The 14,412-nt window shown below is 46.1% G+C and overlaps 1 protein-coding gene across 2 annotated transcripts; it reads right to left on the reverse strand.

Annotated features, from left to right (window-relative positions):
- Window positions 1-11,530: 11,530 nt before the first annotated feature.
- GPR150 (G protein-coupled receptor 150) lies at window positions 11,531-14,330 on the reverse strand. Of its 2 annotated transcripts, none has more exons than XM_084801045.1 (2): window positions 13,914-14,330; window positions 11,531-13,284 (listed from the first exon to the last, which is right to left on the reverse strand). In XM_084801045.1, exon 2 carries the CDS (start codon window positions 13,275-13,277, stop codon window positions 11,991-11,993), a length of 1,287 nt encoding a protein of 428 aa, XP_084657171.1. In that variant the 5' UTR covers window positions 13,278-13,284; window positions 13,914-14,330; the 3' UTR covers window positions 11,531-11,990. The 2 variants fall into 2 exon arrangements, with proteins under 2 accessions (XP_084657171.1, XP_084657172.1); XM_084801046.1 differs by lacking the exon at window positions 13,914-14,330 and having other exon boundaries at window positions 11,531-12,227; window positions 12,426-13,605.
- Between the last annotated feature and the right edge of the window lie 82 nt (window positions 14,331-14,412).

A 14,412-nucleotide genomic window follows, 5' to 3' on the forward strand; every position in this document is an offset into this window, starting at 1 on the left:
CAGCCTCTTCCTGCTGGCTTGTATGGTTGCAAAGTAAGAGCAAACAGCCATGTAGAAATATTTATCAATCATCTGATTTGTGAAACATCTGCTCATGTCTCCTTGTCTGAAAGAGATCACAAGACCATGAAGATTATACAAAGCAGAGATGGGTGGGGAGGGGTGATTCTTTATGAGTTATTGCTGTAATGATCTAGTCTTGTGTGTTTATCATTGGCATTTCCGACCTGGCTATGGGAAAGGACAGCACAATAAGTTTACACCCAAAAGGTTAAATTTAAATGAAACAGATGGCTGTGATAGTTGATAGATATCCAAGCATTTCCCAAATTGTGGGTGAGGTTTTCTTTGTACTTGATGCTGCTTAAATAATAGCAAACCATTAGCTAATAAATTCATACAATTCCCAGTGGAAAATGTTAGCAAAAAATATTCTCTGCTGTGGTTTGAAAGAGAAAGGTCCCTTACAGGCTCATGTTAGCAGATGTTCCCAAGTGGGTGGTACTGTGTCCGGAAGGGTGTGGGACCTTTGGGAGGGAGAAGCTTGCTGGAGAAAGAGAGCTGCATCCCTGGGGCCAGGTTCTGAGGTTTTAGAGCCTGGCTCCACTTTCTTTTCTTTCTTCCTGCTTTCTGTGTGTGCATGAAACGGGATCAGTCTGTTTCTTGACTGCTGGCTGACCGCGTGCTTCTGAGGACATGCTTTCCAGCCACAGTGGGCATAAGCCAAAATAAACTGTTTCTTCCTTAAGCTGCTTTTATTGGGGGTATTCTGCCCCAGCTATAGGAAACTAACTAATACATCTTCTAAGTTTAGTAATTATGCTGATGTTTCTTAAGCAATGGTTCTTCATGAAAATTACAATTCTTCATTTAATATTTATTTTTAAATACAAGAGTCATAATTTTGATTTTGACAGACTTGCTCTATTGTCAGATGTAGTGTCCCATACATCTCCTCTGTACATGTTGGCTGATGGACTACATTAAAGTACGCTAAGAAGCATTCTGTTTCTCTGATAAAAATGTACAAATCATTATACAACGGGCTAAAATGGGATTTCATTTTTCTTGCCAAGCTTTTACTTCAGCTATCCACTGCTTGCTGTTACAATTTACAGAAAATTAAACTCAATTTAAGCCATGTGGACGTGTATTGGCTTCGTTCCCAGGCATTCTGAGAGCCTGGTCTCTAGCATCGGGCCTGACTGTTGAGTGGGGTCTTCTCATCTCTCCCTCCTGCTCTATCCTCATGGCTGTGGTGTCTTCAGTTGGCGCTTAGGGCCCCGGCTCACTCTTTTGTTTTCAGGGCATGTATGAGAGAATGTGGTAAAGATAAGAACGTCCTTCTTAGCTATGTTCCCTTTCCTCTACAATTTCCCCTCGCTCTCATTCTCCACAGTTGGACTGTTTCCGTGCTGAGCAAGACATGGTGGAAGAGGCAGTACAATTATAGTGAAGGGTAGTCAATTAAGCTCCAGTCAAGAGCAAGAGATAGGTCAACTTTAGGGTTCTCTGAGAACACCCGACTACTCTTAAAAGGGTATATCCATCCTGAAACACATCTGAGAAATGTCAGAAAAGGCTTATGGATGCTAAGGAAGCAACCCACTATGGTCACAGCTCCCTACTATAACATAAGCATAGTAGGGCATCCGTCTTCCGTCGTGATGCCCCAACATCTTTTGCTTCTCTCACTCAATATTATTGAGTTGGATTTTTGTTCTTCAGCCCAGTGTTAGAAACTAACAATAATCTGAAGAGAGACTGCTATTCCCATCTAGCCCGGTACTTTCATACACAAATCTTACAAAGGAAATTACATAACTCCACTGATTTATTGAGAAACCACACATTCAAAAATAGCAAGACGGAGCTGAAATGATGGTGATTGAGGCCTGGGTTATGTCTCGTACAACTTAAAAAAAATAAAAAGTAAAGCAAGCTATCAAAACCCACTTTGCTTCTATGGGGTGTTGGTGGTTGATTTGGTTGCTGCCCAAAGGAGCAGACTCATGTACCCCAAAACCTTGCCTAAAAACTTACTCCTGTTTGCCCAGTAAAACACCAACACGCCTCGGCAGGGCAAATGGGATAGACGTGGCTAAGGCTCCTCGGCTTTTGGGACAGAGAGGTTCTTGGGAAAGGAGTCAGAGACCGGAAGAGGATCTTGAAAAGGAGCCAGAGGAGGAGGAGGCTAAGGAAGGAGGCTGCCATGGGTTCGATGGGGGAAGAAGCACACGGCCGGTGGGGATGGAGGATTTGGCCCAGATAAAGAGCATTAGCAAGTATTTTGGAATTATGAATGGGAATAGCTTGGTAGAAATTATTAGAAGCAGATGGCATCGGATGGAGACTAGGAGTTATTGGAGGATAGTTTAGGAGGTAATTTCTACCTTTCAGTGTCTGTGTTTTCATTGATTGCTAGCAGGTTAGAAAATACCGCTGTAATAATAATTAGCCTAATCATAAACATTTATTAGGCTATACTTCTACATTAACCACAACAACGTGGATGGAAGTCAAATCTGGTACTTCAGACTTTGAACACTGCGCTCTTTTCACTAACTTACACTGTCCAAGTTTGACTACCTTTATCAGAACATTCCTGTTTACTATAAAAGTTTCTCTGCGATCCAGAGAGAACATTTTTAAGAACAGAAGAGAAAAACCACATTTTCTAACTTCTTCCACGCTTTGTAAGAAGTAACTTAGAAAAAAATAAAATTAAAAGGCTCTGTTTTCTTCACAAAAAAGCCAAGCTGTTCTATTTTTACATACGCTCTACAGCTAGCTGCTGGTTGTGTGCTTTCTTCTGCCCTTGTTTAAATATTTTTTTTTTTTTTACATTTTGTTACAAGTAACACCATAGGCTTATGTTTGCTTATTTTAGCTCTATGTTGCTGTGTGTGTTTAGGTGATTTTGTTTGCTCGTTTTGTTTTGTTTTCACAGAAACAGAATTCTTCACATTCTTGTACTAAAATCAAGGCTGGCACATCGCTTGACTCTGCTTGGCATCCTATAGCTCAAGCCTTTATGCAACAGCTTGGTAAAAATCTAACAGTGACTAGAAAGGATGGTTTTACTTTATTCCAGAGGGTCAATATGACCTTAACTCCAAATATGTGCGTCTAGTTTTGCCTCTAGCAATCCTTCTTGGCTGATCTTAGGAAAAAGCCAACTTCAAGACCAATTCTCTTAATTTAGCTTTGCTGCATGATGTATTTTAGCAGGTGTCTAAACATGAGGGGCAAAGTCTTCCTGACTAGGTGTGTTAGTCAGTGTTCTATTGCTGAGAAAAGACACGGTGAGACATGGCAACACTTATAAAGGAAAGCGTTTAATTGGGGCTTGTTTACAGTTTGTCATCATGGGCAGGAGCATGGAGAAGCAGGCAAGAGTTCTACGTCCAGTTGTGACGGCAGCCTGAAGAGATAGACACTGGTACTGGCTTGGGCTTTTGAAACCGCAAAGTCCACCCCCAGTGACATATTTCTTTAAAAAAAAAAAAAGCCATACATCCTAATTTTTTTTTTTTCAAATACAGCCATCCCCTGGTGAGCAACTCTTCAAATCTGTGAGCCTATCAGGCCCATTCTTATTCAAACCCCCCATACTAGGTCATAACCAAATCTCAAGGTTTTCTAAAAGAATTCAAATTCCTGGGTCCAACACCGACAGATGGCAGTGTTAACAGGATGCCTCAATTCTATTAAGCTATAAATAGTTGCAGGAGTAGTAACTGAGTTGCCTAGATCTACATTAAACTTTCAGATCTCGCTAAAATTAGGTGGAGCTCCTTACGTATAAGCATCTTCGTATGATTTGGTCCCAACTAAATCTTCTACAAAATTTAGGACTTCAAATTAATTTCTTTAGTTGGTATTTCTATATTTCCATCCTAGCTGGAGAATTCTCAAATTTTATAGCTGGCGATTAGCTGCAAAGTCCCTCTTAGAATTGTGAGAATTACCTTTTTTTTTTTTTTTTACAAACATCTTTACAGTTTACTTAAAGAATATAGTCTTGTCTTCCTAACAAGCATTTTCTCTTCTTTGCAGTCGAAACTACTTTTTTTTCCCATCCTTTGTCCCTTGCAGTTCCTATCCACTGTTCCTTGCCTTAGCCAAATAAAGGTAGTTCCATGTCCCTTGCAATTACAAGTCTAGCTATAAACACATCGAATGAGTTATGCAGCGAAAAAGTATCTCAGCAACTGGGGGCCAAGGAATGCCACAAAAATTACAGCACACAACAGACCTCATGTAAGAGATTTGTTGCAGGGGTGTGTGTGGGTAAGGGGGACAGGGGATGAAAATGGGTGCCTGTGATCTGGAATGGTGGGCATTACAGGGGGTATGGAGCATTTGCAAGGGAAAATAAGCTAACAATGGAATTGAGCCATTGGTACTGAGTCATTGACGGTGAGGTGGGGCTAGGGCATGGGGAAACTGAGGAACATGGGTCCAGAATGTGAGTAAAGGACTTTTGGTGGTTCTTAGAAAGCCCAACACACGTGATACAGTTCTAATTAATTATATAGGAGAGTCTGCTGGGTGGCATTCAACAAATGTTTCTCCTTATGAAAAGTGAAAAAAGACAGTTGTCTAGAATAGACAGAGGGTACGCTTATATTTGAATGTTATGCCTGAATATGCAGCAAGCATTTAGTGACCTCAAAAGGAACTGGCCTGAAAGTCATGTGTTGGAGGAAGGTCCAACTGTGTTTTCAAATGCTAATTTCAGTGCCTTGGGGATCTGGTTACCACCCTGCCATGGGCATTGTTATGAATGTTGAACTGTCTCCTGTAACCATGTGATGGTAAGGAACGTTCCTCAATTATCCCTGATTGGATAAATAAAGATTCTGAAGCAGAAGAGAGGTAGGCAGAGTTTTAGGTTTCTGGATTTGGGTTCGAGAGATGAGAGAAGAGAGGGGGAAAGCAGCAGAGCAGAAGGAGGAGAGAAGCCAGAAAGAAAGGAGTCTGAATAAGGCAAATAGTGGTGAGCATGTCGGTGTAGGAACAGGCTGATGGAGCAGCAGCTGCCCCGGGAGTCATCAGATTGGCATGCAATTGGTTTTTATGTGGGTTTTAAATGTACTAGGAGTAGATGGCTCAGTATCTGCCCAGAATAGTGCTTATAGCTTAAAAATAAGTCATAGACTCTCTATGTCAGTCATTGGGGAGGTAGCTGGTTAGAAAAAACTAGCCTTAATAATTTACTGTATTGATTAATATAGAAAGAATAATTCATCTTTCTACAGTCATCTCTATTGTATGAGATTGCAAAATAGAAAGTTGGGAAAGGTGAATCATGGTATTAGGTTTCTCCAGAGAAATAAAAGCCAATGATATGTAGAGAGACTTTGTTATGAAATTTGTTTTCTGCAGTTATGGAGGCTGACAATTCAGAGAATTAAGAAAGCTTGTGGTAGGCCGGGCATGGTGGCGCACACCTTTAATCCCAGCACTCGGGAGGCAGAGGCAAGCGGATCGCTGTGAGTTTGAGGCCAGCCTGGTCTACAGAGCGAGTCCAGGACAGCCAAGGCTACACAGAGAAACCCTGTCTCAAAAAGACCAAAAAAAAAAAAAAAAAAAAAAAAAAAAAAAAAAGAAAAAGAAAAAAGAAAAAAGAAAAAGGAAAAAAGAAAGCTTGTGGTATATATCACTTCAAAGTGCAAATGCCTGGGAAACAGATGTGTTTATGGGAGGGCTGTGATATCAAATCCTTGGATTCATAGGAGCTCTTTAACACAGGAGCTCTTCTGTCTCAAAATCGAAGATGCTATCCCAATTCAAGAAGAGACCACTGTTATCACCAGCCACCAACCACCACCAGGTGCCCCAGGTGTGTACTATGGATAAAAGGACCAGCAGCCACCCAGCTTCCTCTCTCTCTCTCTCTCTCTCTCTCTCTTCCTCTCTCTCTCTCTCTCTCTCTCTCTCTCTCTCTCTCTCAGGACCAGCAGCCACCCCAGCTTCCCCTCTCTCTCTCTCTCTCTCTCTCTCTCTCTCTCTCTGTTCCCAGTCTCTCTGTGCTTCTATCCTTCCCCCATGTCCTCACTCCTCTCTCCTCCCCCCAAAAACCTCTTTTCCACTAGATCTGTTGCGTGGTGTAATTTCTCAGAGGTACACCTTGGCATTGGCCAGCCAAAGATACTCCCCCTTGCAGCATTATAACACTTTTCCCTGTGTTTTTGCTCTACTCAAATTGGTCCTTAACAGACTGGATGATATCAACCAACATTGGTGAGGAAAGATCTTTTTCATACAGTCTACTGATTCAAAGGTTAACCTCTTCTGGATATACCCAAAATTCATGTCTGCAAACATTGCTTTCCTAGGCAATCTGGACTTCATTTAACTGATTAGCGTTGACACATAAAGTTCCCATCACAGTCTGTGAATAAAGAGCTCACCAGCTAACCAACGTGCAGCACTCCTACTACTGGAGTAGTGCAAATCTTGTCTTGAGGGTTCTCTGAGCTTCTATTGATTTCTGTCTCAAGAAAGTGCTGCCCTTTCAGTTAATCTGTCCTTGACAGTGTCATTGAAAGTACCTTCGCTATCACCGGCCACACAGGAAAGATGGAGACACCCTGATTGTGCTCAACAACCCAGATTTATTGATGTACTGTGACCAAGAGTTCCCAATTTTGAAATGCTGGTCTCAGTCGGAAGTCCCAGCTCCCTGTGCTCTGAGGAGTGAGGAGATCTGCCGGTGGAGAAACATGCACTATAAATCAATACTTAAGAATCTGACGCTGCAGGTGCCGGTGGAGCTGACTCTGCACACCCCTCTTGTGTACTCCGTGACCCTGCTCATTACTATCCTCTGCTCTATGTTGATCCTTGTGACTGTTTTCAAATATGGCCATTTCTCCCTGTGAGTTTTATACAGTTACGTGTTTTCTATGAGCCTAATAAATGAGACCTATTCATTTGTGGAAAAAAAAAAAAAAAGAAAAAAAAAAGAAAGAAGTACCTTCCCACAACTCATATTGATCACATTATAACTCTGATTAAATTCTCCAAAGTCTACTTTTTGTTTTCTAGGCCTGACACACAGACCTTTATTTATTATCTTCATCTGACGCTGGATCTCCTTTGGCCACAGAGACCCCACAGCTAAGGCTGTATGGGCATCCTGAAGTAGAGACCAAATCAACACCATTTTGTGTTCAGGGTCTGAGCACCCGACGCTCCCCCTCCTCCCCCCCCCCCTCCCAGAGTTTCCAGGGACAGCCACAAACACACAGCTAGCAACTGTTCCTAGGAGCTTGCACCTGGGGCCAACCAACCAATCAGAGCTATAGGTCACAGTGATCAGAACAAACAAAAATTCCCTCCTGCAGCCTGGCCCTGGTCCCCTCACTTAGCCCTGGTCACCCAGCCAATCAGCTTAAAGGTCACCCTGTTGGCAAATCAAGTTTGTATTAATTACGATGTTGCTGAAGTCGGCTTCCGTAAAGGGTATAAAAACCCACTGCTTTTGCTGCTCGGGGTTTGGGCAGGCAGACACCGTCGATATGGGTCAATAAAAGCCTCTTGCATTTGCATCGATCTCTGACTCTGTCTCTCATTGGGGCTTCCAGGAAAAGACTCTCCCGACTCGAGTCTTACACTTACAGTATGTGTTTCAATTGCTGTCCTTGTCCGGCATGTTCTAGTCTCTATGCTTCCGCAGGGCCGCTGCCATGGGCCAGAACACTTTGCCGTGTTAGTTACTTTTCTTTTGCTGTGTTAGAATACAGGACAGAATCAAGGAAGCAACTATTTATTGTGGCTCACTGTTTGGATATAGTCCATTATGACAAGAGGGCATAGTGGAGAAACACGGGCGTGGCAGTGGCTCACAGCTGGACAGCGGACGCATGAGGTGGCTTGCTACGTTGTATCGGAGGTTAGAAATCAGAGAAGACACACAACTATAACCCACGTGGTCTGTCCCCCAGTGTCAGCCCACTTTCTAAAGTTTCTACAACTTTTCCAGACAACACCTCCGGCTGCAAGCCAGGCATTCAAACACACGAGCTAGTGACAGACATTTCACATTTAGTCACTCAACCCCAGAGTGATGAGTGGTGATGAGTCAATCAAGTTAGTCTTTGAAGTTACTGTTAAGGTGGTGCTGTTAAGGTGGTGCCTCTGGGACTGAGACCTATCTGTTGTGATACCAAAACAGGAAAAAGAACAATACAGTTTTCAAGTTAATGGGAAACCAAAACGGGAAAATATACCTTTCTGGTTAAAGGTTCTGTTTGCAGTTAGGACAGTTAAGAATAAATTCTTGTTTGTCCTATGCTTGCTTGACCTATCTGTACCAGATGTGCTTGATCACATGTGGGCAGGAGGTGCATAGGCAGGAAATACAAAAGGATGTATACTTGCCTCTGATTGGACCTGACAGAAAATGTGGTGGCCTTGTGGTTTTGTCTTTTAAGCCTCAGCAAAATGTGACTTGTGCCGTTTCCTGGGAAGCCAAAAATGGAGCTGGCAGGAGTCTATCATGCTGGCTAGTATTTAATTAGAGCTTGCTTCAAATTTGGCTCAAAATTGTGGAGCTGGTTTTTCTCTTGAGAACACTAACCAACACGGGTCATGAAGGCTGTCAAGTGTTGTCTGCTTCTGGTTCTGCATGGAACTGCTTGTTTCTTTATATGAATAAGCCACACTCCTGCTGTGAGCTCTTACTACTATGGGCCAAACAAGGAACACCACATCATCCCTGCCATGGTGTACTGAAGTGTCCTAAAACTACAAACCAGTGATGACAAAAATAACGAATGCATTTAACCATCCAGTCTCCTGGGGTTGTCAGGTGGTTCCCTTCAGTATTCCCAGCATCTCCCGATTGAACCCCCTGTTAAAATATGTGGCACTGAGGTAAATTGCCCGGTTGTCTCTTATATCTGGCCATATTGTTCATTTTAGTTTTTCCTATGTTTAACATATCTCCTGACATAAAACATTTAGTTAATAAATATGTGCTAGTGAATATAAAAGTAATGCTGTAACCCAGGCTTGGATTTATGGAGAGAGTTCTATTTTCTCCTTTGGCTGATCTATTCCTGGTGTGTTTGAGACCATAACATCCTCCTAAGGGTGGGGAGGATCAAAGAGAGCAAGGACCACCTGAAGCTTAGTGATGTTTATTGTCCAGACTCTTGAGAAATGGCAAGGGTCTCCGGGGGTCCTGTGGCCTCAACCCTGGGCATAGACTTCTGAATTCCCACTCTGCCAACATAGCACCCCATAGGGGAGGCTGGTCTCTGGGGCCAGGCATGGCGCTGTAAGGAAGGGCTGTGTGTGCTGGTGGTGGAGAATGGCATTGCGCCCTCATGCCCTGCTATCATGTTGCTAGCCAGATGTTGGCAGACATGAAAGCTTTTGAGGACTGCCCGTTTCCTTTTAGTCAGGAGCTTGTAAAACCAGGAGCAGGAACTGTAGAGCTTTGATAATAATCAAAATAATGATGTCTGAGATTTATCTCTGGTCTTTGGTGGAGAAGTGACATTCTAAACTGCCATTATGAGTTAACTATCTAATGGAAGGGTTTCTGGTAAAAAACAAAAAAACAGAAAAGCAGACACGACATTGTCCCCTTCCTTGAGAGTTAGTGCAAAGGGCCTATCAGTCATCTTGACAAGAGGATGCCCTTCAGGAAGTAGTCTGCTTCGGAAACTCTGAGACATTGTATAAAGCCTGCCTTAAAATGTAGATTGGAAGGTAAGTCCACTGTCCACTTTGACTCTTTGAGAGTGCTTTCCTCCACAGTTATCTCTCTGTCCTCTGTCCAATCTCACCTTTGAGAATTTTTCCCTTCCCTTTTCCAATTTATCCCTGCATTGCTTTTTCCCCAGTGGCCTCTGTGCTCCTGTCCACTGTCCACTTGAGAAGAGCCCCCTTTACTGTAATAAATTCCTTCTGTCTTCTGGTCTACAGTGTATGTGTCTCACTTGAACTCTTCTGCGTGGACCACAATGCTAGGAAACCGAGGGAGGCAGAGGAAGGTTATAGTAACGTTGTCACCTCTGGCATTTTGAACAAAGCACTAAGGCCCAGAGGGGGCTTGAGAAATATTAGAGGGGCCAATTTGCCCAAACTGTCACATGTAAGAGAGTGGTCTTCTGGTTCCCGTCACCAGGTGCACTCAGCTCCCCCAGAGGTGCTTAGAGACAGCTTCTGGGCATTGGTGAGTTCCATACCTTATTTGGCAGACTTCTTTCTGTTATAGCAAGGTCCCTCCGGGGGCAAGGAGGTAAGGAACATGAAACCGAATCCATGGAGAGCTGACACAAGGACTCGGTCTTGCTGGGTGAAGCCCTTTCTAGGTTCTCACAGAAAATCACCTTTGTGTTCTTGCTGGATTGAGCAATTGGGGTGAATGCGCCTTGAGCAGCTGTTTCACACCTGCCATTTCTTGGCAGATCTCAGCTGGATAGGTCAGCCTTTCTGAGGAACTTGATGCCAACCCCTAGGCTCCAAATGTCCAAGTGGGACAAAGGCGGACAGGAGCAGAGTCCTTTCTGTTAGGGCCTACTGTAGGCTGAACTGGTATATCCACTAGGAAAAGGAACTCTGGAGGAAAGTAAGCTGCACTTAATGAAGATTTCCTTTTATGTAACCTACCTGTACCCGACTCACAATAAACTATGCAACACGGTTGCCCTGAGTGCCTCCTTTGTGCCACATGTTGTAGAGGTGTGCAGCTATAACCATGAACAAAACACAATCCTCAGAGATTATTACTTGTAGAAATAAGCTTTAGCCAATCCCTTCCCCTCTGTTTCTTAGTGGCCCATTTACTCTGGACAAGAAACCAAGATGTGTGACTGCTGTCAGTTCTCAGGCGAAGGACGTTGTTAAGCACGGGGCAGAATGCTGGGAAATACTGCGACTCCCCGAGGAACAAGGACAGTTAAGAGGAGGAGTCACACATCAATAGTTCCCTGATTTAGTTCTCTCCAGTCCACATGAATAAGCTAGGCACTGTTTCGTTTTGTTTGTGCTGCCCAGACTATTCCAGAACTCACTATGTAGTCGATGTTGGCCTTAAATTGGAGATAATGCTCCTGTCTGGGAGTGCTGGGATTGTGTTTTGAATTGCTGTACCTACCCAGGAGCGCCCCTACTTTCTCCTTAGCACCTGAGCAGGAGTCCCAACCTGGCACATCACCTGAGTGTTTCCCTCGTCTAGTTTGCCCTTAGGAGTTCAATGTGGACAGACTTAGCAGCTGGTCTGGGCACAAGAGCCGTGCCCTGCAGAGTACAGACGTGCCTGGAAGGCCCAAGGAAAGCTTGATGTGCACTCACTATCACTGATACGGAAGTCACACCGATTTTCTTCCCAGAAAACACATTGCCGTAAAAAAAAATGTTCCAGCTGCTCCGTGGGAAATGTTTTATTTTCAAACGCGGTGTCTCTGAAGTGTCAGCATGACTACTTTTCCACAGGATTGCTAGTTGGACTCCCAATCTCTCCAGGGAGAGCCTTTGGCGGGGGTGGGGGTGGGGTGGGGGTGGGTATCAAATCTGCTGCTTGCCAAAGATGCACTTGACTTAAGCACAATTCAAAATGAATTAAAAAAAAACACACACACACACAACGCAGCAACGAATGAAAAACTTTTTGCAATTTAGTTGAAATAAATGATCTCCTCTAGAACACATTGGGAGTATAAAAGAGAAGTGCAAAAATAATAACTCTGCATCTTGGATGTTTCTTTTACAGCTTTCCAAGAGTTTTGTCTCCTCCAAATGGCCAACATGAGAGGAACTGAGGGGGGTGGGTGGGAGGGGGAAGAAAACAAACTGGAGGCGAAAGACATGCCATTATTAGAAGTAAAAACAGGACAGTATGATGGAAGCGGACAGCTTCAGTGGTCCCTGGAGACAGATCGACTCTTTGAGATTTAGGCAGACCTCTTCTGCCTGTTTTGCCTGGAGACTGTGCCACAGTGACAAACGACCTGACTGTGCAGCAACTCCTAGAAGGCACTTTCGCAGGAACAGGGAAGAGGTCTGGGACGTGGTGGGGGTGGGCGGAGGCAACCCTGGTCCCGGTCCTCCCGCCGGGCATGGTGATAATGGGGGTGGGGCCAGCGGTGGCGGTGGAGTGCCTGGTGGTCCCCAGACCCCTCGTTGATCTCAGCTTCTCCCTCCCGCACGCAGCACACAACTCCCAGGCGCCTCCGTAGCCGCCGCCAGAGCCGGCAGTCCCCCGCCTGGAAGAAGAGGTAGACGTAAGGGTTGAGGGCGCTGTTGGCCACTTCAACGACACTCATCGCCACCACCAGGCCCTCTCCCTCCCAGCCACTCGGGGGCCCCGACGACCAGGCGGCCGCCAAGCGGGTGGTGAAGTAGGGCAGCTCGCAGCCCACGAAGAGAAGCGCCAACGCCAGGCTCATTTTCAGGCTCTGCACCTTGGCTCGGGGCAGCGCACTGGGCAAGGGGCCTCGGGTTGGACTGGCCGACCAGGGCGCTCTTGCTACCCGAGCCTGAGACCCGCGCTTCCACCAGACACACAACAGGTGGCCGCAAGAGATGCCCATGATAGCGACCGGTGCTGCGAAACCCATGATAGCCTCGTAGAGCGCGTAGACCTGCAGGTGCCAGCGCGGCAGGGGCGCGAAGATGCTCCCACAACCATGCTCCCCCGGCCAGGCGCTGGCAGCTGGAGACAGAGGAGCGTCCCAGCGCACCACGAAGGTAGGCGGCAGGGCCAGCAGCAGAGCCAGCAGCCAGCCCAGGACAGCCAGGGCGCGCTCGGACAGCTGCGGACCCTGAGGACCACGCACCGCGAGCTGGCGCTCGAGCGTGATGAGCGCCACCAGGTGGGCGGAGGCGCCCCGCCCGGATGCTTGCAGCAGCTGCGAAAAGCCGCAAGCCAAGTCGCCCAGAGCTGGACGTGGGTCGCCCAGCAGCTCCCAAGCCAGCTGCGACAGCGCAGTGCCCCCGCTTGCATACAGGTCGGCCGCTGCTAGCTGCATGAGCAGGAAGTCCATCTTGCGACGCTTGGGACCTGGCCAGGGCCGGCTGCTGCCGCCGCATAGGCGGCATAGCACCGTGGTGTTGCCCGCCACCGCGGTCACCAGGATGATCCCTATGAAGAGCAGGTGGATCCGGTGGCTGGGTGGCCCGCGTGGCGGTGGCTGCGGTCCCGGGACAGAGTCTCCCTGTCCCGAAGTCAGGTTGAGACTCCAGCTCGGCAAAGTGGGCACGGAGAGGTTGGCCGCCGGAAGCAGAGCTGAGGGGCTGAAGGAATCCTCCTCCATCCTTAATCTGAAAGAAGGAGAGGTGCGATTGAGAGCTGTATACTTGCTTAAAATGCCAAAGTGGAGGCGAGGTGGTGCGGGCCCGCACCGTTGGGTGTCTGCGACTTCCCAAAGTTAGTTGAAAAAGCACCCACATTCAAGGCGAGATGGATTCGGGTGGATTTGTGCTTATTTGTTTTTGTAGGTTGTCCTCGGCATTTGTCACTCAAATGTGGGTTGTACATTCGAGGAACACACATGATCCCTATTCTCCACCTTCTCTGCATTTCGCCCCCTCCCCCAATCCTAGCAGAGCCGTTTCTAATCCTTAGGGACGCCCCAAGCTGGGTCGGTGGACCTCTGGGCTCTGGAAACCGTGCCCTGTGGCGTATAGCCATACAGAAAGTTGTGTATGTGACCAAATACAGAGGCTGATTAATGTTAACCCAGAAACAATATGTGAGATAAGGAATCTCCTGCCTGAGTTTGTACCCCCTCCCCCAGCAATTAAGTCTGTGATTGTCAACAGGAAAAAAAAAATACGAACACTACTTTTGATGAAAACAAAATTTTTGTAATGCCATATGTCTGTACTAGCTTGAGAAATACAAGGACACAAGAAACACAACAGGGCTCCCCATTTCTCCCACTTCTTACCCCGCTGGGTAGCAGCCCAGAATGTGAGCTAGGCAAGCAGTCTACCACGGAACTACACCCAAACCTCTAACAGGTTTTTGAGCAGAACTGATAGATAATAAATCTCTGATAGGGCGGGCTATTCCTTCCTCTGCCTGCAGAGAGAACCAAAGGGCCTTACTGTTGCCTGGCAATTCGGAACAGCTGAGGTTTGCAGATGCTTTTCAGTACTAGAAGCAGGGCATGGCAGCTGCTCTCTTCTCTTCAGTGATGTAAAACTCATCTTGTTAGTCTGAAGAGGGCACTAACAGGTTTTGTTTTTTGTTTTCTGTTTTTTTTTTATACAAATGGTGGTTCATGTATTGAGTTCCCCTGGTATTCCCACCCAGTGAGGGATGTGTCATGCAGGCAGGCTCCTCTTTCCCCTGATTCCGGTGTTCCAGCAGATGGGAGGTTGTTAGGAGTGGCTACGCCTCCAATAAGCCCAGAGAAAAGGTGACTAAGAAAAATGATGCGGCGG

The sequence above is a fragment of the Acomys minous genome (genome assembly GCF_964271855.1).
Source record: "Acomys minous genome assembly, chromosome: 11".
Taxonomy (NCBI): Eukaryota; Metazoa; Chordata; class Mammalia; order Rodentia; family Muridae; genus Acomys; species Acomys minous.

Excerpts from the sequence above, each read along its gene's own strand:
- GPR150 (XM_084801045.1), bottom strand. The coding sequence starts at position 13,277 with ATGGAGGAGGATTCCTTCAGCCCCTCAGCTCTGCTTCCGGCGGCCAAC.